This window comes from Vanessa cardui, chromosome 11 (assembly GCF_905220365.1).
Source record: "Vanessa cardui chromosome 11, ilVanCard2.1, whole genome shotgun sequence".
Lineage (NCBI taxonomy): Eukaryota > Metazoa > Arthropoda > Insecta > Lepidoptera > Nymphalidae > Vanessa > Vanessa cardui.
In genome coordinates, this window is record NC_061133.1 from 6,420,709 (window position 1) to 6,448,521 (window position 27,813).

The window sequence follows — 27,813 nt, forward strand, 5'->3', positions numbered from 1 at the left end:
ACAAAAGACTGAGATACCACAGGTAATTCAAAAGAAACACGTCTTCATAAGTTCCTTAATGATATTTCACTCCTAAAAATATTTAGTACCTCTCTTATCTTCTACAATCATGGATCACAGTAAGTTCTATTGTATCTAAGTTTTGATCATATTATAAGTAATATACACATCACTAACTTATGAAAACTTAGCTTTAGCATAATTATTATAAAAGATTATTTGGTTTAATAGCTATATCATTATTTACTACCACATTCATCACGTACAAAAAATAATAGGTTGTAAATATATCTCTGAAAATGTAACAAGGTAACAAACACAATATGTATCGAGATAGAACGTTGAGGTCAGTCGGGTTGGGGTACAGGCTCATGAAAACGAAGAGCGGGGAATCGCGAGATGACTAGGGCGGAGCGCGGCGACGGCGCGCTCGGCGTCCGCAGAGCAATCGCTGGAACGCGTGCCGAAACTCCGGGCTGAACACGGTGTATATCACTGGGTTTAACGTTGAATTGAAATAACCTAACCATAACGACAGAGACGTCAGTACCGGGCTAACCTCGCAGTTACATGTCGGTACTAAAATAGCTAATACGAAAAAAGGAAGCCAGCACGCTACGAACGCGCCGGTAATAATTGCTAATGTCTTAGCCGCTTTTCTTTCCCTTTTAGAGTCGGCAGCCTCCTTGGGCTTGCGTCGGACTAAAGTCGGATAGTAAGCCGCGGCGACGGCTCCATATCCGGTAGTGGGTGGGTCTGCTTCAAGACCGTTGGCGCATGATTGTTTTTCAGGACTTGTATTGTTCGAGGAAACATTCGTTATTCCTGTCGTAGTAGTTTCTGATATGGTCGGCAATGGGCGACCAATAACTGCCACAACAGCAGCGGCTATGCCTCCGCTCCCGCCAGCAGCAACTAAAGCTCCACCTGCTGGAACAGGCGGTGGTCCCACTCCTCTTGTAGTAGTACCGTGTCGTCTTCTTATTCTCTTCCTAGCAGTTTGGTATATCCGCCAATACAGTATTAATATAACGAGTACCGGAACGTAGAATGAAGACGCTGTTGCAAATATTTGATAGCCTACGTCTTGGCTGACAACGCATCGCAAATCTTCGGAAACGCGACGATTCCAATCAGGATCTTTCCATCCGAGCAGGGGGGCGATACATACAAAAAAACTCGCTATCCAGACACATGCGATCATGTAACCCACTCGACGCGCCGTCCGTGCGTGGATGTAATCTATATTCGTTACAGCCCAGTACCTTAAAATAAAATATACATAGTGTTCATACACATTTCAAATATTTTTGGAAATTATTATAAAATGACCAATTTTTCGAAATGATTTGTTATTTCAAAATGGAAACATTGTATTATAATTTTGAACGACGGTTTTAGATTTTTTTATGTAAATAGTTATGTTTAAATATTTATTATTACCTGTCAAGAGCAATGGCTACTAGATGTAATATCGAAGCAGTGCAACAGAGTACGTCTCCTGAAGTCCACATGTCACACAGTTCTGGGCCCAAAGTCCACTTTTGTGCAACTTCATACACTGCGCCGAGTGGCATGACCAAACAAGCCACTAGTAAATCTGCTACCGCCAGTGACAGAATAAGTTGATTGGCTGCGCTCCGTAAATGTCTCTCAAGCAATATTGCTGCTATCACAAACACATTACCTGCGAAAAATAAAATGTCACAATATCAATATTGTACTTCATTTGTGAACCAAACATATTTTAAGCGAAATAATTTGTTCCTGCATCTGTTTCTATTGAAGCCACATCGTTAGTATATTTATATCTGAAGAGATATCAACATATCGCAATGTGTGAAAGCAAAAACATGTGTTGACACTAAGCGGAAATTCCTTCTGACTTCCTGTTTATGTACATGTAACGAGAATTTGAATAGAATTAGTAAATAATATATAAATATCGTACCAACTACAGTTGCCAAAATGAGTAATCCTAGAAGAACAGCTTTAGCTGCGGCCCGCAAAAGAGCAGTAGGCGAGTCAAAGGGCGCGGACGCCTCCCACCATGTAGTATTGGCCACCGTAACGTTCCATCCGAAGGGTACCCAATCTGTAGTGTTGTATGAAGTGTTCTGCACCGGCAACCGGTATAGGGTCTCCCAATCCAACAGGTCATCGTTGCTGTCCGCGCCCTCCATACTCTTTCACCGCGACACTCCGCCACCAACTATTAGACATTCCACAGTTGTATTTATTTTGTCTGTAATATATCAACAATATAGAAAGCATAACATGATCTTCCAAGAGCCTTACCGTCTGTGTTGTATTTTCGGAAGAAAAAACTTAAGGTAGCGCTGGCCATTTTTTCAAATTATTGCTTCGATGTGACGAAAGATGTTATCTGTAATATAAAAATTTAATTAATTCATATATTATTGTAAATTTTTAGTGAAGAAATAAAAAAAAGAGCTCTAAGATACCTTTTCTCAAAGTCGAGTCTTATTTCATAAAATACTGGAAAGTATCAATACGTCATTGTATTTAGAAACGGTAATATTTTCTTAAATAATACGATCAAAATCTCAATTTTTGAGCAAACCTTTCTCTTGGAATAAGGCTTAGTACGTGACAAGGGTACGTTAGACGCCTTACCCCTTCAAAATACGAAATAAAGCAAATGCCTTTCGGTTATCTTATTTGCCCAGACTACACTGTTAATAGAATTAACGTAGCCGATGACTTTGGAACAGGTACGTGCATAATTTGATGAATATTCAATTTTTCAAAATATTAAACGCTGATCGTCACTATATTTAATTCCATAAAATGATGAGACTGGCGAACTAAAATTGTAATTATCAATAAAGCACATTTCGAAGAGTAGATTATTCAAATATTATTCTAACATACGTTGCACACAGTATAAAGTAACTGTTTGTCTGGGTTTGAACCCACAATCATCGGTTAAGGTTCTTGTTGTCAAACTGCTGCTGCCTCTCTATCGTAGTAGTATCAATAATACAGCGAAAGAAAATCTTGTTTACAAAAAATATTCTGATCTTATCGTATATGAATACCAAGATGATCAAAATATCGTCTTAAACTACGAAACTTCAATGTAACACCATTGATCGTCGAACAAAATTAATTAAACCATTATTACACAATCAAGTAGGTAATTATAAAACCTACTTTATAGTACATAATATCTTGTGGCTCAACTCAAATTAAATGTAACATTCAACATACATTGCAAAAGGGCATATTTCACTTCTAAGTTTTATAAGACAAAGTTAGTGTTAAATTCACCTGTTCTCAGATTTCTTTTACAATTCAATTCTATTTAATAATTCAATGAACCTGGAATCATCGATTAAGATACTCTTATATCTTCATAAGATACTCGATCTTGGCTTTTACTTCGTACCTATTCATGACCTATGTACCTATTCATGGCCTATTTACCTATTCATATTGTTACTGTGTAAGCGTCTGGGTAGATACAACCTACTCATCAGATATTCTACCGCCACATATTCAGTAGTGTTCCGGTTTGAAGGGTGAGTAGGGCTGTATAACTGCAAGCATAGGGGATATAAAATCTTAACCCCGATATTAGTGACACATTTATGTGTTACAAGAGCCGAGATGGCCCAGTGGTTAGAACACTTAACAATCTTAACCGATGATTTCGGGTTCAAACCCAGGCAAGCACCACTATATACATATAAATGTGCTTAATTTGAGTTTATAATTCATCTCGTGCTCGGCGATGAAGGAAAACATCGTGACGAAACCTGCATGTGTCTAATTTCATTGAAATTCTGCCACATGTGCATTCCGCCAACCCGCATTGGCACAGCGTGGTGGAATATGTTCCAAGCCCTCTCCTTAATAGGAGAGGAGGCCATGAGCCCAGCAGTGGGAAAATTCACAGGCTGTTACTTTACTTTATGTGTTACAAGGAATTTCTTACATACCATTTTCAAACCTATTAAATAAATATATAGTAAATAATCGTAATTTATTTAACCGGGTTTCTGGGTGTTAAATCTTTGTTAGAAGGGAGGTCATGTTTGTTTTGATTACATTATATACCAACACTTTCCGAGCTCTTCCGACTGTAATAAGCTAAATCAAAATGTCCGTAGAGCCTGTGATTACACTGGCTCCTTGACAAACTGAATGTCTCTAAAAAGTCTCATAAGTGGATTGTTACCCAGACGAGTTGACCCAAAATACATTTATATATGTGTGTCTGGGTCATAAACCCGCACGTAAACATATATTGTCCTATGTTAAATACATATGCTAAGTAAGTTAATAGAATATTTATTACATATAAAAATATAAATCATAATAGGTAAATATAATCATAATTGACTATGTATGAGATCGCTCGAGTTACAAGGACAAATAATGACTTTGTATTGTGTTACCATTGTACATACCTGTCTTTATGTAATGGATAGTATTATCATATTGGTTTCATTTTTATAAATAAACAATACTTTATACGTCCATAAAAATAAATCCTTTATTTAATACTATCACGGTTTTAACCTTGGTCGGTTTTTTGGTATAAAAATCCTTTGTCTTTCCCTTAGATTCATGCTTGGTTTTTTACAAACATTCATCAAATTGGTACAAAGTAGATACAACGTAACTTTCTTTATATTTATATAGATTAAAAATGTACAGTCAATATTCGTGGAGAATATATCAATTTAATTATATAATAAACATAAGTCTTCCTATTAAAACGCGTAACTAATGAGTTTCTCCGACGGTTTTTCTAGTGAGAATCTAGGTACGTTTTGGATCGGTGAAAGCTGAAAACATATTCAACTCAATATTTTTTAATTTATTTGTAACGAAGAGATTATTGAGAAAAAGTACATTATTATTAAAAAATATATTGTTTTGACAACTATCAGCCTATAATATTAAGCTCAAAATATTGATTACACAATATTCAATAATATATCAGCGCCATTTAATAATAAAATATTACATCTCAGTTTAAAATCGCTTCAACAAAAACCTTTTCGCAGACGAACCATGTTTTCAAAAGAGAAATATTGGCATTCGTTTTAATAATATTAAAACACTTTATACAACAATATTTTGCAAAATTGATTGAGTTATCGCTTTCAATGCAAAATAGTTATTTTATTCAAGAAAGCAATTATCGTTTATGACTTTCATATTTTCGTACTGCGAATATGATATATTTGATATTTAATTAAGTTTCAACTGTTTCAAATTGAATTCATATAATAATAATATATACAATTTAAAGTAGGCTCTTAATATATTTTGGCTTAATTGATGAACATTGAGGTAAATTTTATACAACAATTAATAAAAAATTAAAATATCATGTTTCGGCATAAAAAAATTCACAAACGTAGTTTATGATTATTATTTTTGAGATGATGATGAAAAAATATAAAAATGCTTCATTTCGATTTCAATTCCATAGGCTTGAGTTCGGAGCACACAATAGACAGCTATCAGATTCGAACCTACCATTTTTACATGCACAGCTATTGAGGCAATAATATAGATATTAATAATATTATTTACTTCGTACTTCAAACAAAGTATAAATACAATGTAGTAATATAAGAATATTTATATTTTTTACAGATGATCCCGAACGGTCTCTTTAGTGATAAAATATTTTGTTATATATTCGAAGTTCTGTCTCAAATTGTATATGATACATGTGTTGTATTTCTGTCCTACTAAACTGCCTAGACTAACGATTTTCTCTCTAAATGCATCACTATCTCACAGGCAACAATATAAAACCTCTATACTATGCTTTAATATATCTTATTGTTTACCTATTCTAAAATTAAATTACCCGAATTACTATTTCAATTTAATGTTTGACATGGAATCCACCTAATTAGTTCCACCAACCCGCATTGGAACAGCGTGGTGGAATATGTTCCAACCCTTCTCCTCTAAGGGAGAGGAGGCTTTTAGCCCAGCAGTGGGAATTTACAGGCTGTTGTTGTTGTTGTTGTTATGGAATCCACATGTCAAACACACACACATTTGTAACGTTACCCCTTCAATACTCACATTTTAAAAGAAAACCTTGAAAGGGTAATAATGCAATATTTCAGAAATGTTTTTGATATCAAACAAACAATGCCTTCCAACAGATATTTATTACAGACTGTTTTATGTTTTCTCGAAGCCTTATTTGCGGTATTGTTTTAACTTTAAATACGTCTCTAAAAAAGGTACTGGTTGCGGCTGTTCAACCTTGTAAATCAATTAAACTTCACTCCAAAATAAGCTTTATAAGCACTGGGAAAATTTTGTCTTAACCATTTTCATGAGTACCTCGCAAATCTGTTGTTAATGATAACACACTTTAAGAATGAAACACTCGCCTCCGGGCTGCTCCAAACACGAATATAAAGATATAGCTTTAAAACAATTGTTGAAGAAATACCACAGAAATACTCTCGCTTGTTCTTTGGTCTAATATTTTAAGCGGTTAGTAAATATTTACAATTTAAAAATCAAGTATAAATTAAATTTTAACTTTGATATAAGATAATATATCATATAATATCATTTTATACCCTAAATTTACAAGGTCCAAAAATATTTATGTTTTTAACGTTTCTTTTTATAAATGCTTATTTTAGAGGAAAATGTTGCCTTAAGAAGATTATATTTTTCTGTTTGATACAATTTTCGTGTAGCGCCAATTATTTTTCAGAAAAATGCGACTATTGTTAAAATAATCTGGTAGGTTTCAGGAAACTTTTATAGAACCGAGCTTGTCAGCCACGACTCCAGAGTCTTATGTTACACCTTGAGTAATTTAGCTAAGTTTGACAAGGGAGGCTTCTGCACTCTACTCGGAAATCCACTGCCACTTCGATAAAATATACACATTTAGAAGCAAATGACATATCTCAAAACGACTAGCTTTACACGAAATGCTTACAGAACAAAAGTTGTCTATTTTTTTCAATATTTTCTTATGAGACTCTGATTATCGCAATTAACGCAAAAACTATTTAAATATGGTTATTTTTTTTTTATTATACACCTACATTATCAGCGCGTCCTAATCTATACATATGAAAGCTCAGATCAATCGGAGGAAAGGACTAATCGTCAAAAGTGTTATTGCGTAAAAATTCGATTTACTCAAAAGCTAATTAGTTGGAAAGGGACTCAAATCACATATTCAGTTCTCTAATCCAAACCCTCTAAATCCTCTTCGTAAATGTACTATCCAAGTTTCAAGGCCGTAGGTCTTACAGTTCCGAAGAAAGTGATACTCAACATACTTATACGCCTCAGTTCATCCCCTTTAGATTGGACGTATTTAAGTAATAATATATCGTTAACAAATAATCATTTTGTGCCAGTCATTTACTTTATAAGTAAAATATAGCTCTTTGGATTTTACATAACTTACTCATAAATATTATGCAAGTAAAACATTTAGGGATAAGGAAACTTCTTCTTGAGTCTACGTCTCCGTGTAACTCTTTGACATATTCTCATAAATCAAACTACACGCCATAAAGTAGAATTGTTTATGATTCGAATGCTTATTCCTCACTCCTCCTTTATAAATTTACTTTTAAGCATTTACTGGTTTTGCTTTTACAAATAAATACTTTGTAATGAATATGTTATAGTGTCGTTTAATTATTCGAAACTCCAATTAAAATATGAATAAAAATCGCAGAATTAATCAAGTCACATAATTGGTATTGACTTACACGCATATTATTTGTACTAACTACTGAATGTAAATTCTCTGGAAATGTATTTGCTTGCAAACTTCCGAATGCGTAAATATTGATTTTCATTGTAACTATTCCTTTCTATAAACAAATCATTGCATCGTTTTAATTAAAACGTATTTGTATGGAAATGAATGTTAAATTATTGAGAATGTTTCGTGTGGACATGAAACAGCGGAGCATTAAACCTTCTCTTAAGAAAGGAGAGGAAACCTTGTTCCAGGAGTGGACCTATATTTTCCTCTTTATAAAAAAGTTAAACATTTCTGTGATTTTTATCGAGGGTATTGACAACTTTGACAATTGATCAAGTCAACGCTGCGAGACAGCTTGTCAATACTGGCAATATGGCGTCTAACCCCCTTTTCGTCCAATACAAAATTTGTCACACAGAGTTAGCTATTTACGTAAATTATGTTATAAACGTAGATTATATCTTACATGAAAGACATCGAGAGTCGAGGACAGTAAACTTGTTTGATGTTTTACATAATCTCACAATTCTATAGCTGATTTTCTATCTTAATATTATGCTTTTGTCTTGTTTGTAGGGTAGGGTTACTTTATTTTATTTACTTGTAGATTTTCAGCTTCATTACTGCAAATATACGAAACCGGTTTCAATAAAATTCTACGCGTCGGAAACACTTTTGACAATGGTGAAATCAACATCGAAAGCCCTCGAGTGGTCGTCAAGGGTGAGGTGATTTTATGAAATATTTTTACTTGGTGGTAGGGCTCTATGCAAGCTCGCCTGGTTAGGTAGCACCCACTTATCAGATATTCTACCGCTAAACAACAGTACGCAGTATTGTTGTGTTCCGGTTTGAAGGGTGAGTGAGTCAGTGTAACTACAGGAACAAGGGACATAGCATCTTAGTTCCCAAGGCACATTGGTGGCGCATTGACGATGTAAGCAATAAGTAATATTTCTTACAGCGTCATTATCTATGGGTGATGGTGACCACTTACCATCAGGTGGCTCATATGCTCGTCCGCCAATCTATTCCATAAAAAAAAATGAATTTTTGCGTCAAATATTTTACAACATTTCAGCAATGTTTTATTTTTATCATTGATTGTGAGCAAAGTTGCAAGTCTGGAGACTTTACTAGTATATGGACATTGCTCTAACTGAAAGGGATGGGACTTAATATTCATATATTCACATCCTCCGTGACACGGAGAGTGGAATACGGTGTCGCTCCAGGCTATCGTCACTAAGGTAACCAACATTAAAAATTAAAATAAAAAAAAGTTTAAAATCCGATTATCTGAAATGCATGCTTAGGATGAAATTCTGCCATTTTATACAATTGTGTAAGACCTTTTCTCGAGAGGATAGGGGGCCATAGCCCAGAAGTGAGACGTTTCCAGGCTGCTTGCTTTCATGATGTTTATTAAGCTCACTAATTATATATGTAATCACTATAGCAAGAACTGGATGAAGAAGCTGTTTCTGTTGTTGCTGTTTTTCTTCTTAGTGGAACAAGTTTGCTCTATCTTACCCATCGATGCAAAAGTCTGAATGTGCTCAAATTGGTAAGTTGTGCAAAAAAACTAAAATTATTTCCTTTTATAACAGTCAATAAGCATTTCGGTTTGCGGTTCAATAGCGTTGGGACTATGATAAAAAATCTTTGACTGCTTACTAAGTGTTTATATTTCATTTTAGCGATTTAACAAGATAACTTTTGAATCATTCTCGCTACTAATGCACATGGTTATGATCGAGATTTATTTTTAATTTCGATACTTGACAATCTATACCGATTTTATAAATGTGAAAGTAAATTTGTCTGTCGCTCTTTCTCGACCGAATCAAAATTAATGAAATTTGTTTTAAAGCAAGCTAAAAGAAACTCTAGGGAACTCCATTTTTTTACGTAGCTCATGTCAACTAACCCCCTAAAACGCAAGCCGAACCCGCGGGCGACTAGTAGAGTATGATATAGAAAAACGTTTAAGCGGTGTGATTAATATTGATGCCAAAAGTTATCAAAAGTATTCAACAAACGATACAGCAAAAAGCATTTAAAATACGTGATTCTATTATAGGTGGCTTATTTAACAATCCCATAATTAAGCCCTAAATGTATTCTTCATTGCATTTAAATATATGCAAACAGTTAAACTGAGCGAATTCGATTTGCATGTTTATTCAAGGTGAAAGCTTTAATGTAGAAGTGTTAGCTTCACGCAGGCAGTATTGAAAGTGAATTATAGGGAGCGCGGGCGTGTCCGGTAAGCGCGGAAGTCTGCCTGTTTCCGTAAACGACACCGGCTTCCTATTACACGGAGAGATTTTACGCGAAACTCTATAAAACGGGAATTTAGAACACTCACTTATACTGTATTACCGGCACGGATGAGGGTGCAGCGTTATTTTAAATTTACAGACCGATCTTGTTACGGCGTATAAAAATACAGCTAGTAAATCTCTTTTACATATTTACACTCTCTTTAAGAAAAGAGCCGAGGCAGCACAGATAGGCAAGCACTACTGAATTTTCATGTACATAATTACTGTTTATAATTCATCTCGAGTTCGTCGGTGAAGGAAAATATCGTGAGGAAACCTGCATGTGTCTATTTTCAACGTAATTCGCCCTCATGTGTCCACTAACCCGCATTGGAGCAGCGTAGGCCAGCAATGGGAAATCATTGGGCCGTTAATGCACTCTTTTTAAAATAACTTGTTTCATTTAAAATATTTTAGTTCTCTCTGCATAAATATCATCTCTAATATATCAACACAAACAAATGTAGTATGAATAATATACGTTTTAAGGATAACACATACGAGACGCAAAAAAGGTACGACTTTAAAAAATAGGTGGCTTTATATTTTACCACGAGCTAAATCGCGTCGACTAATGCTAGTGTTGTAATAAATGTGATGAAAAGATGAAGTTAACCTACATATTCAACATAATATACAATGTTATTTTAACCATTGTAGCTTATGGTCACGCAAATATAGCTATTTTTAATTGTAACAGTACAAACGGCCTTCAAACTAAGCACTACTATACTTAAATAAAACATTACCAGCAAGTAAGTTATTTTGTTATTTCTGAAATAATAATTATAAATAAGCGTTAATAAGCAATTCTAAAAATAGAAGTTTTGGTGGTACCTTAATTAAAAGTAGCAAATTGTTAACGAATGCTGGTTAGTGTAACACAATTTGGTCTTAATAATAAGATTGCATTAATTAATGAAATATATATTTTAAAGGTGAGCCCTTTTCTTCTTAAATTATATATTTAGATTAATCCAATTTAAATATGTTAGATGGTTCTAAATAGATACACGATATACAATAAGATTTGATAATTGTTGTAAATTTTACTACAGTCGCTTGACACATTGAATTATTAAATATTGTATTAAGCTAATTACTTAATCATTTATATTTTACAATATTTGTTTAACTATCAATTAATTTTCGAAATAGACTTTTTGAATAAATTCCAATAATCATTAAAACATACATTACATTTTTCTTTTTTAATATTTTTTATTATATATATTATATTACATTTTCTTCATCTTTGGTGTAGATTATTATCTACTGAGTAAGAAGAGCGTTCATTAAGGCGATCAGAACGTTTGAAATCTCAGCGGATCGAAACAAAGCTGTTATTGTTAAAACATTTACGAAGGTTTCTGAGATAAAATATTATTTTTCCGTGTAGTTTCCCTCGGACAATCTCTTGCTCACATTAAACATATACGTTACCTGCGTATTATGTATGTAGCCTAAATATTCTAGCCTTTTCTTTGTCATGGTGTTAATTATTTTCAGTTCCTGAGGATGGCGCTGCAAAGCGCTGTCTCTTGATGAATTTTAATCTTTATTCTCGACATTGTTTAGATATTCCTTATTCTGAGAGATTAATTCGTACATATAATTCATATACGTAATGAAATGTTGCCGTATGACTATAAAAAAACATATTTCACAAAAAAGAAATCACTTCCGATTAAAAGTCCAACATGTTGAGCTAAGTATTTAGTAGACGTCATAAGTGATCGCGCAAAAAGGTTATTCTGAATGTATTTAATCTTCCTCGAAATTTGTTTTGCTTTTGCTAAACATACTTATAAAAAAATTCAAACATATTAAATTTTTTAACTACAAAAATATGTATTTAAAATTTGATAACAATAATTTAATATACATATGTATATAATTCAACTGTTACCACGACAGATGTAGCCAAAAATATCACTTCTACATTAAAATATAAGAAAATATTTATTTAATAGACATATAATATAAATAGAACCACAAAAGATTTATCTCTCACGAGACATTGGTAAGATTTATGAGACGGAGAATTAAATAAGGAGAATATCTACATAGCACGGACTCTCATTAAAAGTTTGAAGTAAATCCAAAGTTTAAGATGCTTTCTGCTATATCTATAGTGATTGAATTGTAATCCATAAAGTGAAAGATGATTATTATTGAAAAATTAAAATTGAAAACGTTAATAATGATAAAGCTTCATTATCTCCTATTTATCTACATTTACATATTTTCTATGAGCGAAAATATTTCGTTTTAATATATATTTGCTCATAGATCTCCAACTAAAATCCCTGCTTTAGCCAGATGAAATCTGTCCCGCGATATGGTTTTATTGTAGACCAGTAGTAACAAATTTATATCTATTTTTTTGCCGGTAAATATTTTATTATTTGTTTAACCTAAAAACTATATATGATAAAAATACATATTTCAAAATCGAGGCAAACCTCAAAATCAACCTCACAATTCTCCTCGCCTCCAGCCCTAGAAGTGCCTTGTATCAAGACCCCGTAAGGCCTTACGGATTACGGCTACGGCTGTGCGCTACCGTGCACTCGAGTAGAAATTGCCTGATTGCGTATTACTCTCTACACTTCGAACGGAGTTAAATCTTATACCAGAGTCGATTAAATATTATATGCATCAACATCAATCGTTTTAATTCCTTTCATGAATATTAAAATATTCCCTCTACTATATATATGGTCAACGCCAACCCGTATTCTGCTATCCGATTATGCGGAGCAATAAATTTTTTACACTTCATATACCGTGAATCGTGTGTCTTGCGAAATCCAAATGTTACAATTCAAACGTTATCTTTGAAAGGTTGCTTTATTTTATCTATCTTAACGTTGCAAAAATATTTTCGTTTCTTAATGTCTGAAAGCTTAAATATTAAAAAAAAAACATTAATATAAAAATATGTGTATAGTATTCAATCAGTACTGAAATTAAAACTGAGTCTAAATCTAGGCGTTTTTGTCTAAGAGTATTATTTTAATGAATAATAAGATTTATTGATTAATTTAGTCTTCATAAACTTTTAAAACTTTTTAAATGATCAATTGATTATATTTGCTGGTATCTTATCATATTATATACGTTTACTATTGCTCAAAAATGTTCTCTGTACCACACGCAAGTGGAAAACAGGGGTTGTAAGTTTTATTTCTAGTCCAAGTACCTATAATAGAAAATTGCAACATTACTATGCTTAGTTGCTTATCATCAAGTTTAAAAATGAGAGATGTATCTACGAATGGCATAATATCACAAGTCTTAGTTATAAAATATGGTAAGTCACTCACACATATATTAAAAACAGCAGAAGTCCTAAAATTGAACCCTGTGGTAACCCTATTTTTAATAGATAACCATTTGGTTTTGCACTCCTTTATCACAACCTTCAAAACTCTTTCATTAAGGTAGAGACTTAGAGAGTAGTGAATTTTTAATGCAAGACTTTTGATTCTATAGTATTATAGTTTTTCTAAAAAAATATCATGCCTAACGCAATCGAAAGCTCTTGATAAGTCACATAAAACTCCAATAACATTTTGTAAGCTCTACCACGCATCACAAATGTGCTCGATAAAGGATATAAATTATATCCGCACCAGTAATAGAACGATCCTAAGTGAAACCGAACTGTTGAGAATGTAATAGCTTGCTCGAGTTGTGTAATAACAATTCATTAAGCACACGTTTTTTTAACATTTTACTTATCACTGACAAAATCGAGACTGGTCTATAGTTATTTGGATCATTTTTATAACCGGACTTAAATTATGGAATTATTTTACTTAATTTTAATAGATCCGGAGGACTACCTAATACTACACGTTATGACAGCTAAATAAGAAGCCAAATCGACAATTACGATATAAATAATGTTATCTGATTTTCGAAAGTTTTTAATACTTTGTAGGGAGTTATATTCTCAAAGGAATATTATACTTGATCCTTGGGAACGTAACGCTCATTTAAGCCTAGAGTGCCATAGGGTTACGCATTAAGTCTGTTAGTGGTATTTACTGAAATATAAAAAAAAAACTCTTCGAATTGGTTGGTATTTGGCTATAAATGGTTATGGCTAAGACTGCACTTATAATATTCCCTGTTATGAAGGATGCTTGTCGTGCATCAAATTTCATTTTCCCTATTTCTTAGCTAATACCAAATAGTTCTCATCTTATTTTTAGTTTTTAAAATTATATTTTTAACATTCAGTGATCGAGCTGTTTGACAAACATTTTAATATAACTTGGACTTATTTTCAACAAAATTGAGAAACGACGGTTTTATTCATTAAGTTCACATCTAATTTTTTTCCACTTTTAGTGTAGATACTCAGTCTATATAATTACCAAAAAAATATGAAAGTATAAAAACTCATAAAATGCCATTTAAATTAAAGTTCGTGTAATTAAAATAATATATATCTATGTAATGATTAAGTAAATTATTTCATATACTTTAGTAAAAATTATTAAAAACTTTACATTGGCAGTATATGGAAAGTCCATGGATCGTAATAAAGAGCCCTGGGGCATAAGTAGGTGGAACAAGTATTCGCTAACTCGCGTAGGCTCTCCACATCGAACAATATAGATGAGTCAAGTCAGTATTGAAGGCGTTCTTTATATCGTAATATGCAATATGGTGTAAGACTGCTGTTAAAACTGGTCCACCAAAAGACAAATTGGGCTATGATTGACTTTTACTACTTGAGAAAAGCTCAATCATCACCCGGCCTTTTTGATCTGAGTCAAATCCTTTGCTACGATTTTAGTACGAGTATGTACCTATGAAGACAGGGAAGCATTTTATTAAATAAGTTGACTACGCTTATGGTGTGAGGGTCAAAGAATTTTTCGAGAAGCAGACTTAAACAGCAGAATCACAACAGGTTTAGATCCAAGATTACGAACAATAAATTATTCACAAGCTATCTCCGTCTAATAATTTATAAGTAATAAAATTACTGTACCTTTCTAAAATCTTAATTTCGTAGTCCATTTTTTTCAAAGTTCATTTGAATCTTAAGTTTTTTCTTTCCATCAACTTACAATACCTCAGGAAAACGCGTGATTTGCGTATTTTTTGTTGAATAGTATAATAAATTGGTAGAAGGACTTAATTGATCTTATAGCATTGTTGTGTAAAACTCGTGTGTACGTATAATGAAATAAAAATCGAGTTATGTTCTTTGTTTTTTTTTAATTTTACAAGTCACAAACTGAAACATTATTGTATATATACACCTGCCGATTTTGTGTTAATTAGTTTTATATCTAAGCTAAAATAAATCAGCTAGAAAATAAAGCGTTGTAAATAAAAACAATTAAGTATTTCGGCTGTAATAGCTATGCACGTGCTTCGACCATTCGACTTGGCTATAAAACCCGTCAGCATTATAGACTCAAGTTTTCCGTTAAGCACCCATTCCGTAAAAGCGTGTCGAGAAATGTTTCTGCCGTGTTTACCGAATGTATGAAACTGATATCATAACGTTATGAAACTTTGAAACTTTGTAGAGATATGAAAATTAATAAGGAATTGCCTAAAAGTTTAAAAGCGAAATAGATACTTTGTGTATGTTATATATAAAGTTTTCTATTAGCGATATACATTATAAGAAAGTATTTTCAAAATTTCTATATATTATTCGCAGATACGGTTCAATAACCTGTGTGTCTTCTACGTGATCGATAGAAAAGGTCAAGTGTATAAGTTTATATCAAAATGGAGATTAGCAAAGAAAAAAAATGCAATTAAAAAGGAATAATTAATGTTTAATACATTTTATAAATTTTAAAGTGTATTGGTGTAGGAACATTTTGTATTTAATAATTTTAGTGGTGTGCTACTTTAGCTCGGACTATTTATACGAAATTACTCTTGAAATATAGATAACTTCATTTTATACCTATTGAAACCGCTTTAGAGATATTCCTTTCATAGAACTAAATAAAGCAAGGGTATATTTATTGATTTGGAAAATTTAGTCCTAGATAAGTACCGGACGCAATTTCTACTATTTGTCGGTAAACTAGTTTTTCTTTCAACGAAAATAGAGTAAACTTAATAGTGAATTATATTTTAACTCGGCACATTTTATAAAATATATTAACAGATTTCAAAATATTCCTCCGCAAGTCCTATCGTTAAGGTTATTATTTACGATTTATTGTATATTAATGTTTTGATATATTTTACGGCAAATTCTACTTTGATTAAAATAAATTAAGCGTTTCGCGTTCAAAAACCAATTTAGACGATAAATTTTCAGAAGACATACTTGACTTAATTATGACGTATAATAAATTTAAACGCTTGAGATTAAATTAGAGGATGGCATATTCCAATGGCAGGTGGAAAAAAGTGAATAAACCTTAGATTTACGTATTTCTTGAGATTTGCTAATCATTCAGGCATTTTATGCATTACTAAGAGTTTATAATAACTAATACATGTTTATTTATAATAATAGTACACCCTAGCTAAGTGTTAAGTGTGAAAGTCTTATTTTCACTTTAATTTTACTGGCAAAATTTCAAAAATAGTTTTGGTCATCTTTTAAGTCGCCATTTTTTCACAAATGACCACACAGTGGTCGGCAGACTTACGTTATAGAAGCAAGATCCATATTACTGTCAGGTATACTGCTTCACCTGCTTTTGGTGAAATGGAGGTTCACTATTCCCGTCGAGGGTACCTTTGAGCGTGCCATGGAGTCGAAAAGCATAAAAATCGACTTTCAAAACGTGATCGCAGCAAGTCCGCCCTTTTGATATCTTAAAATATATAAAAAATGTATAGAAAACTTCAATGGCAGACACTAACTCCGGTTCCTTCTATATATTCTATCTATATAAATAAAATAAAAAGTCCTGACTGATTGATTCATCATTGACTGACTCACTTCATCATCAACTGACTAAATCAATAATATCGCGTCAATTAATTGTCAAATATTGTTCATTTGGTTCTCTCTTCTTATAATTGAAATAAATAAATGATTCATAACATACAACATAATACATACACACACAAGTCTCCTCTTTTATTATAAATATTTTCGACCCCAAGGAATTATAATCGCTTTTTTTTTTCAACCATCGAGAGACCCAATCATCTTAGCTCGCAAAGTTCGCGGTTCATTTAAGATTTGAGGCAAATGGGCGACCTGACAGTAAGTGGTCACCACCGCCCAGAGACATTAGTGTTGTAGGAAACATGATCCATTCCTTACATCGCTAATATGCCATCAATCTTGGGAGCTGAATTGTTATGTCACTTGTGCCTGTAGTTAGACTGGTTCACGTAAACTGGATCACAATAATAGTAGTGTCAATTTTCTTGCTTAGCGGTAGAATTGTATAAAACCCATTAAATTCATATTTGAATACTTAAAGATACGAAATATATAACTCTTACTATACAATCATTCCACATTAATTTCCTACGACATTTTTTTTATATGACGCTTATAGATAATCCAGTGAGTTTATCAGATCCATGAATATCTTAAGATTATCTGTTAATTAATTGGAATGACAGAAATTTTGTTTGCTTTTAATTAGATGTATACCTACTTCAAATAGAAGCGTTGCAGTGTCTTCAAATTATCGTTAGGTCGATTTACTTGAAATGGCTATTTATAAATTTCCTTCAATGTGTCAGATGATGAGAAATGGCAGTTGCGGTCACTTGAAACTACACACGTCATTTATTTTAAGCGGTTTATTTTTTTTTTCTTACACGCATTCCTTGCATTAGAAGTAACGCAAAAAACAGCCTAAAATAATACATGAAACAACGTTTACTTAGTTACGTAATAATTATGTGATATAAACAATGAAATTGCAATCTCGCTGCTACTCATAGATAATGAATTTTGTGTTGCTTTCATGTATAATATATGAACAATGAACATAAATGAGATACACATGAATATAAGAGTGGATATACATTAAAACTATACTAATTTATTCAAATGATACGTATATTTAATCACAAATTGACGCGGTTCATGTTTTATACAAAGCGATGGCATTAATAATAATACGCGGTAAGGTATACATTGTTTGTTGGCCCAGTTGAAATTAAAATTGATTGAATTGTTTTGGTAATGAATTATAAAATAATAATCATTATTTGGAGCTATAAGTATTTTACTTAAAAAAATAGTTGATCAAAATATATTAAACGATAAAATTGGAAAAGGAATTGTCTTTTTAATTGACCACTTTTAAAACCAACTAAATATTTGTAAACTACAGATTACTTGTGTTTTTTTTTTCAATGTACTCAAACGTAAGATCAACGTTAATCACTATTATAGAAAAGACAAGGAAGTAACCGACATATTTTCTCATTTATTGTTTGTGAATTGTGATTATATCTCTTTCGGAATTATTGAAACGTTTCAAATGGCGTTAATCGTCCTAAAATAGTGTAAAACAAAGTCGCTTCGTATGCGTAGATCTTTAAAATTACACAACGGATTTTGTTGTTTTTTTTTTAATCGATTGAGTGATTCGTGATGCAGGTATTTCTATATAACAGATAGACTATATAATAAAGAAAGAAGAAAATTCTGTAGTATATTTAGTATCAGTATTCTATCCATGCAAAGCTGGGTCGGATCGCTAGATTCGAATAAAGAAAGAAAAATTCCTGATTGACTAATTAAATCAATATTTGTACGTTGTTATATTAATATTTTTTATAACCTTTAGTCAATGAGACTTTATTTCAATAGTCAATTCCAACCACAGGAGCAGTAAATAAACATCATTCGACGTCGAATCGACGCGATACCATTGGTCGAGAGCTTGAATAATCCATCATTATGGATTTGCGAACAAATAGCGTTTTTAATGTCGGAGAAGTTAATGTCGGAACTTGGAAGTTAATATAAAGTGGACAGAGTTACTCGAGTGGAATAGGGTTGTTTTATATGTAAATAGAGATCGATTAATTAAAAACGTTTGTGCATGTGAATGTATATCAGAGTTATTAACAAAGGGTATAGAATATGTAAATATATGATTTTTTATCTGCTTCTAACTCTTAAAAAATGAGAATGAGATGACTATCTACATTATATGTATATTTATAATAATATAAATATAAATATACTATGAAAAATTCATATAAATAATTATATTTATCTACATTATATTTAGTTAACTTACAGATGAACTAACAACTCTACCATACGGTCAGTACCTTGACAGAGACACTTACACAAAATATAAGCTATGTCCTACAAAAGTAAAAAGATATTTTTTTTTATTTATCTAATTTTAGCGGTAGAATTATTAACGTACCATCTCCCATAAAGCTTGAATTAACCCCTACCATCCTCATTCTTTGAAATTATACAATTATTCATACATTTTTCTCAAAATGTACAGTACATAACACTTATGTATAAATAAAATACATATTCGTCAATTTTAACATGAGGAGTTTTTAACATACGTACAATTAACATTCTATATTTGATGTATAAAATATTGAAATATACGTGTACGGTCTGTGTTTAAACGTTAATTGATATTATTTTCAAGCTCATAAGAAAATATATTAAATATTATATTGTAAAAAATATATGAATGTATATGACGGACTTGAAGATTATTTATTATATATCTAAGAACAAAACGTGTCCGGAGGCGGAGTATCATTGCATTACATTTGGAAATGAAACTGTTCAACAGAGTCATAAATCAAAACTTATATACATTTACGTCCTAATACCATAAATGATGATACTTTTCCTGTTTCAGAGTAAGTTTTACAGATGACTTTGTTTGCAAACTGTGTATGTTGTGCTTAACAGTGATAAGTGCAGTCCTAATCTTTTATAGAAACTGTTATAAGAAAAGAGTTTTCAGATGTGTCGACAAGAATTAATAATCCGAAACTAATCACAAGTTTTTTTTTATTTTTGCTAAAGGCAAAGACTATTTCTCTAATGTCACGTGCGAAATCCAAACCTAAAGTCAAATGTATAATATTTGTGACATCTGTTAAAAAAAAAAAGAAAAAATACCCACAGATAGATGCATAAAATCTCGACTGACATTCGAACTAATTTATTCGACTAACGTTGAAAACATTGCATGAGTTAGATAAAATTGCAATCAGAATTCCTTGAAAATATTTCGTTGTTGTCATTTTGGTGCGTTGTATGAAAGATATTAACTAGGTATTGTCCCTTGGGATTAAGCAGTCGACATGGTATGACAGAGTTGAAACAAAGAGTGACTTAAACAATAGGAATAATTAAATTCACTTTTTAAATAAACAGTGGAATTAACCACCGTCATAATATAATAAAGAGCTAAGTTTTGTCTGTGTGTTTTAATTCCGTTTTCAAGCAAAAACTGCTATTTCATCAGTATGTTACTTTAATTTTATTCCAGTTTAAGTATGTATTATTTTACATATATTTTTAGATACAGCCTATGTTAACGGTACACGGCGAGCAGACATTACCAATACCAATTAGCATTATATTTTTTCGTGATTATAAAAGGAAACAAAAGTCTTCTGTGCTTTAGTTTAATTGTCAAATAAATATTATACTTATTTGTATTGATAACGTTTTAATCTCAAAAAGTTTTATGTAAATAAATATTGCATTTTACACATTGCAATTTAGATCAGTTTCAGATATTTACATAAACGCGATGAAAAAGTATGCGAAGCGTGCTGTACGGTCGAATCGTTCGATTGGTGAAAGTTTTTATCGCATTGGTTAAAAAATTATTCGACATAAAATCCTATTTTACTAAGTAGCCGTTCCCGGGTATCTGTTATAAAGTAATAAGTATTAATTTATACATATATATATATATATATATATATATAAATTCAAAATCAAAATCGAAATAAACTTTAATCAAGTGGGCTTTGACAAGCACTTTTGAATCGTCATTTATCAATTAAATGAAGCTACCACCGGTTCGGAAAGTAGATTCTACGGAAAAGAACCGGCAAGAAACTCAGTAGTTACCCTTTTTCAATATTTAAAATATACAATCATATTAGTTAAATACAATTATATATGTATGTAATGTATGCTGCCTGGAAGTCAACAGAATAATATGCCTTTTTTACCAATGAATTTTTTTTATAAAAGATTTGAATTTACGAAACGGCAAAGTTAAAAATATCTGCGGATATAATTACAAACAATTAACGTTTACTGAAATCAGTTACTTTTAATTACATTAATCAATTTTCCGTGAAAGTGATTTCAAAGGAATCTTATTTGTTTCTTCTAGAATAATAAGCTGCAAATAAGTAGCTGTAGATACAAGTAGAAGGCGCTACTGACGTGAAGCAATGAAATCCTCGAGAGGCGAAACAAACGAGCAACTGCGATCATAAATCATGCTCCCCTTCGCAGCCAACGTTATTAGAATTGGTATCCCGTTGGATTAATTAACATTGTTATGAGAGAGGAGAATAATACTAATATCATAATTTGGAAACTTCAAAATTTAAACTTTAAATTGTTTCTACACAACAAAGAAAGCAATGAAATGAGCTTTCCTATAATTACTGTATAGCGTGTTGTGCTTTGAAACGCAAATCACTTTTATGTTATCGTTACAGATATTTATAATTCGTTTGACCAATAATTTGTTAGTAAAACGAAAATAGCCTGATGCCGTTTTTTATGAAAACATTGATTTGATAAAGTAGAACGCAGAACGGCATGAAACGATTTTATTAAGTGTCCGATGAGAGCTCAATGCCAGTTTAGAGACTTCAATCACGAATGTCCAAATGAAATCCTATTATTTTTAAGTAAATTAAAAATGTAATAGTAATTTGATTTTCTTAATAGCTACGCTTAGGAAATAATATTTTGTGTGAGATAAGAATTATGTGTTCGCTAATTTGAAATTTTATAAATAAAACGAGATTTTATAAACGTCACATAATATTTAGGATAAGTATTATGTCATATTTCTATTAAAGTAAAAATAAAGTTACAGCCTACACATCTCCCACTGCTGAGGCCTCCTCTTGCATTAAGGAGAGGGTTTGGAATATATTCCACCACGCTGTTCCAATGCGAGTTAATGGAATGCACATGTGGCAGAATTTCGATGAAATTAGACACATGCAGGTTTCCTCGCGATGTTATCCTTCACCGTCGAGCACAAGACGAATTATAAACTCAAATTAAGCACATACATATAGTGGTGCTTGCCTGGGTTTGAACCCGCAATCATCGGTTAAGATGCAACGTTCTAACCAGTGGGCCATCTCATATTTCTATTAGAATAAACTAAAAAAAATAATTTCACTAAAACGTCAGTATCCGACTTCCCATGATCTTTTTTTTCCTAATATGTATTTTTGGTCACGTAATATCCATTTAGATCATTAGCACCACGGCAAACATTTTCAAGAGAAACTAATCAATCTGTTTGCGACCTATTTATACAGCACTGCTATGAGCCCTAGCACAGGTGCAATCTATATTTCCTCCCTCCTAATCCGACGGGACCGCAGTTACGACACATAATATTATGATAACATTATCAATTTTATTCGCTATATTAAAAAACACAATGTTTTAGAAAAATAAGTACTCTAGAAAAACAAGAATATATTGTATTTCATAATCTTACAAGATCTCGTCTGATAAGTGGATCGATAAACTCAGACCTACGATTTTCTCTCTGAAATAAAATCCAACAAAGCAAAAACCGCGTATATTTAAACTACAAGGATTCATATCAGGTTGCTATACAGCTTTAATACAATTGATAAAAGAAATATATTTTTTTATTTTATAGGACTTGCAAATGGCTCACCTCAAGGTAGGCTAGCAGGTGAGCCATTTGCCCGTCCATTAGACAGTCACTAATGTCAATAGATACTGGCAAAATATTAAAATTTATCTAATTCACTGCAATGTTTATTTAGCTTCAGTAAAAATCAGGTGTCAACGATTGTTTTTCTTAAGCCATACTACTAAGAAAGAAAAAATTAAAAAAAAACTAATTATCTTTTTTTTTGGGTAAGGGCCGGTTAGGATGACGAAAACAAGACGCATCTACACGATGACGGTTTCCATATCTAGAGTAGCTTTCTTGCTTTGCTTGCACTGACTTCAAAAATATTAATGTAACAATACATTTTTATTTGTTTGAGTTTATTTATTATACTTTCTGTACTAATATGGTATGCGATTACGATGTCAGATATATGCCAATTATCTTTTTTTATATCATAACAAAAGGAGTGATGTGATAGTATAAGTATTGTGACATGAATTTCTTTTTTTGCAAAAGTCGCCAATATAATAAGACTTAATAAAACAATATATTTTAAATTTTAATTCTACGAACTGTACCATTAATTTAGTTGATTATATAAAATAAATATTTTTTTCTCATATAATAAATTTCTATTTTATGATTACATTGTAATAATAGCTGTTTGTGGCATGTTCATGTCAATTATTTGCTATAATCTTATTTTTAATAATTAATTACCGCTAATGCTTGCAGATGCACACATATTTACTTAAGCTCTCAATGAGAGCCGAAATGGTCCAGTGAATAAAATCATATCTGAAGCTTGCGAGGTCAAATCCGGTCAAAATCCACTGAGTTATCATATAGTTCAACATTATCGCCGTTTTATAAGATAAAAAAAGGAAATTTGAATCTACTACGGGTTCAAAATGATGGTTGTACCAAAAACTGGCAATAAAGTCATTAATTAATGTGGAAACCTACTAAATATGTAGTATTTCTGAAATTATTAGGAACTATTTTTTGTTCTTTAAATTTTTTAAAATGTTTTATTCATGCTTATTATTTTGAATACGGATGAAGATTGGGATTTAGTTATAATTCATAATGGTTGTGTATATCTATATACAGACATATATGACGCACATACACTACTTGAAGCAACGCACACACGCAATACTTGAAGCCAAAATTCTCCTTCTGTTTCCTTCTTCTCTCTTCTTCTCTTCATAGGGTCGCACGCGTTATCAGATGCCCCGTCGACCTACAATAAGTAGTGGGTTCTCGGGCATACAAACCTAACCTTACCAAAAAAAAGAATAATCCAAAGAGTTTGAAAAGATGGATGGATAAATAATATTTGCAATAATACGACCGCGATCTTATAATTGTGTTTCGTGGAGCGCGTCGCACTAAATGATAGATTGACTTATGTGTGTTCTAAAAATATTGAACTGAAGTTATTTTTGTTCTTAGAATTTATGAAAGTATGTTCATTTCAATTGAAATACAACGCAAGATATATTAAATTAAATAATTGTATTAACTACCATGACTTTGTATTTTTTAAATGTTGAAAAAGAGTAACTACTGAGTTCCTTACCGGTTCTTCTCGGTATAATCTACTTTCGGAACCGGTGATAGCTTCACTTAATTGTTAATTGACGATTCAAAAGTGCTTGTAAATGCCCACTTGAATAAAGTTTATTTTGATTTTTGAAATAGACTTAATTATTAGATTGTTATTTTCTATTATAAAAAAATTGCTGAATTCCAAATGAAGCATTTGTCTTATAAAAAAAACATGGCATATGCTTGAATATTCTCAACGGATTTTATCTGAGTGGATTAAAGGATAAACACTACATTTCTAAAACCAGTCACGTTGACGGATTATTGTTTATTTAAGACATCAAAAGATAGTTTATTTTAATGTTAAGTTCGGCCAAATACTGTTCGGCATGATCACTGAATAATAGACCGCACGTTGCTTTTCAAAAACAATATATAAGTACGTAATATGTGAATGAAATAAATTTTTTTTGACAATATTTTTTAACTTTTTGCTTAAGGGAATGTTTCCGATACTCAAAATCTTTCACTAGGTAGCGTTGCTAATAGTATGTTCATGGTGTTGATATTATAGGGCAAGAAGTTAGGTTAGGTAGGGTTAGGTTATGGTAAGGTCTATATGAAAATAAAACTATTTTAAAACTTCATAATTAACCATTCTGAAATAATGGATAATGTGTATCTATTATTGATTAGTTAATCCCTAAGACGAAAAAATATTCCTGCAATTTCGAGTACCAAGTTTTAGTAATAAATGAGAGTATTAACTATTCGTATAGATCCGTTCAGTCAAGAAGGCGCGCGCCTCCACGTTATATTATTGGCGTGCATTAGTATGAGTAAGGCTCGTGCATACAGCACGTATTAGTGTGCGTGAGATGTCTAGTGTAAGAATAAAGACAGCAAAGAAAAAATACAAATTAGATTATATTTGTTAATGCACACCGATAATTTAACGTGGAGGCGCGCGCCATTGTGAGTCAAGATTCTCTAATATTTATTGATTCGTCTACGGGCAAAACGAAATAGTTCTTTTTACAAATGTTTTAATTATTTTTAATAAATGATATATTGATAAATTTTGAGCATTGGGTAATTTATTTTCGATACGACATCGCACTGTGGCTTTTATTCTTCTAACTAAGCCACTGATTACAGTCAAAGATAAGTGAGGATGGTTGCAATTACGATTGAACGGCATCGATTGCGTCGCTTCGATAGTTTTATTGGCAGGATTTGTATTAAACGTATCGCTCGCTTCACTGATGTAGCCTTCATTGTACCGACAATAAGTTATGTCACTGTATACCTCCCACAAATCACAATGCTTGTGGTGTTATGTTCTTTATTTGAAATATACTATTCTATATTTAAAAAGTCATTTGTATGCTTTTAACATATGGATCTCTGTGATCGCTTATCAGTGTAACTAATCTCCAATTACTATATCACCATATAGTAATACTATATTATTAACACTTTGTTAATGGTAAGGGTATGTGAGCCAGTAAAATTACTAATTACTCATGATTAGTATTGACTCTATTAATACTTTATAGATGTTACACGACTGACCATTTATATATGGTTGACAATTAAACCTGCCAGGAAAATTACCCAGATATAAGAAATTAGAAGGTAAAGAAAAAAGGAATAGATCAATGCCCATTTTTCTGTGTTGAAAAGTCAAAGGCTTGTTAAAATATTTCTGGTTTATGTCCTAGTATAGCTCGTACATTCAATCGCAGACTCGTAACGGACGCGATTTATTTCAAAACATAACTTTATCCCAATTTATTACGGTGTTGCAGGCGGTTTGACGATGCACGTGACATCCTCACAAGTTTATATTTGAAAAACTGTGATACTTCTTAGAAATTCGTCGCAACACTATACATATGTATGTTAGTTTTTGTTTTAGTTAGTTATCGTTTTTCACAATACGTTAGTTATCATTTGATTGTTGTTGTTGGATACTTATTCGATTATACCTGTCCAACAGCCGTAATGTATTTTGGTTTAAAATGAGCTATTTACAAATGCGTAAATGCTAAACACTTTGACGAACCAATAGCAGCTCAAAAGATGGGTTTCATCATAAGAATCTGTATGAGTAACTAATGAATATGGTTTTATTTCGGTTAAAAAGTATTTCACCAAAATTTGCAAAAATAAGTAATTTTTTTAGATAGTATAAAGGAATAAAAGTGATATAAAGTATTTTGAGTTTACTATACATTATTGTTCCAGATATGCATTTAAATAACCAATACGATCATTATTATTATTAATTATGTACTGAAAAAGGCAATTTATTACATATTATTTTATTACATTTGTTAACAAAACGTTGATCTTCTTATTTTAAACATACCATTTGTTTGTTATGTACTAATTAGTTATATACTTGGTACAATGTATTATGTTATTCTAGCATACGATTTATCATACAATAGTTTTTCAGTTTTTCTCCTTACATATAAACAAGATTATCTTATGAATTGAAATAGGCGTGAATACTAACATTAATATATTAAGAGTATCACAAAAAATCCTATAAATTATTTTGCATAGTAATGTGTCTTCAATAAGTGTCGAATTAAATCATATTAGCATATGTTTTTAACAATTTCTTTCGCTGAAGCAAAGATTTATATGTTTAAATATTACATTAATTACTGTCAGTTTGTTTGATTATCAAACTTTGTTTGAATGATAAAATAGGTATAAATTAGAAGCACATATGTTATACTCATGAGTCGTAAGAAGTATAAAATGAATAATACAATAATAAGCTGTAAATTTTACGGAAAACTCACTGCCTTATGTAATATTTACATCAACTTTCTCATGGCACTGATTTGAAAAAAAATATTTATAAAAAATAAAGAAAATTAAATTAAAATACATCGTGTGACAAATATAATCGATGCCATCAATTAGATAAAGAACAATGACAGATCTTAATAAAATAATGGTTAATTTATAAATGGACTTGCGTACCTATTGGGCGCCAATATTCGGTGTGTACCCTGGTGGGCACGACTGTGATACGGTCACTATAACAGTTACTACAGTCCGTGGGCGGCCGACGGGCCGTTTACCCCAGTCTGGGTTGTACTACTACTGCACAATTTTATTGCTCAAAGCACATAAACTTCAACTTGAATTTCTCTGATATACACTGTGGCCGTGTCCGAGACGAGTAGTGAGGTCGCGTACTTTAGTTTTGTTTACGAACGGTGTGAGTAAGGCGGGCGGCGTAGTGGTAGCGCGATCGTGAGGCGACCTTCGCGTTCGCCGCGCAACAGATCAACAGATAGGTACGCGGGTGTACGGCGCG

General features: G+C 31.9%; 1 protein-coding gene across 1 annotated transcript; it reads right to left on the bottom strand.

Moving 5' to 3' along the window:
- On the bottom strand, window positions 1-27,813 carry LOC124533650 (5-hydroxytryptamine receptor). Its single transcript, XM_047109058.1, has 5 exons — window positions 27,474-27,813; window positions 2,299-2,386; window positions 1,952-2,212; window positions 1,444-1,687; window positions 1-1,265 (listed from the first exon to the last, which is right to left on the bottom strand). The coding sequence occupies exons 3-5, from the start codon at window positions 2,181-2,183 to the stop codon at window positions 404-406; spliced, it is 1,338 nt and encodes a 445-aa protein (XP_046965014.1). The 5' UTR covers window positions 2,184-2,212; window positions 2,299-2,386; window positions 27,474-27,813; the 3' UTR covers window positions 1-403.

Coding starts and splice junctions, on each gene's coding strand:
- LOC124533650 (XM_047109058.1), bottom strand. CDS start 2,183: ATGGAGGGCGCGGACAGCAACGATGACCTGTTGGATTGGGAGACCCTA. Junction 1,688..1,951: donor CATTTTGGCAACTGTAGTTG/GTACGATATTTA, acceptor TATTTTTCGCAG/GTAATGTGTTTGTGATAGCA. Junction 1,266..1,443: donor GTAGCCATTGCTCTTGACAG/GTAATAATAAAT, acceptor TTTTATTTTAAG/GTACTGGGCTGTAACGAATA.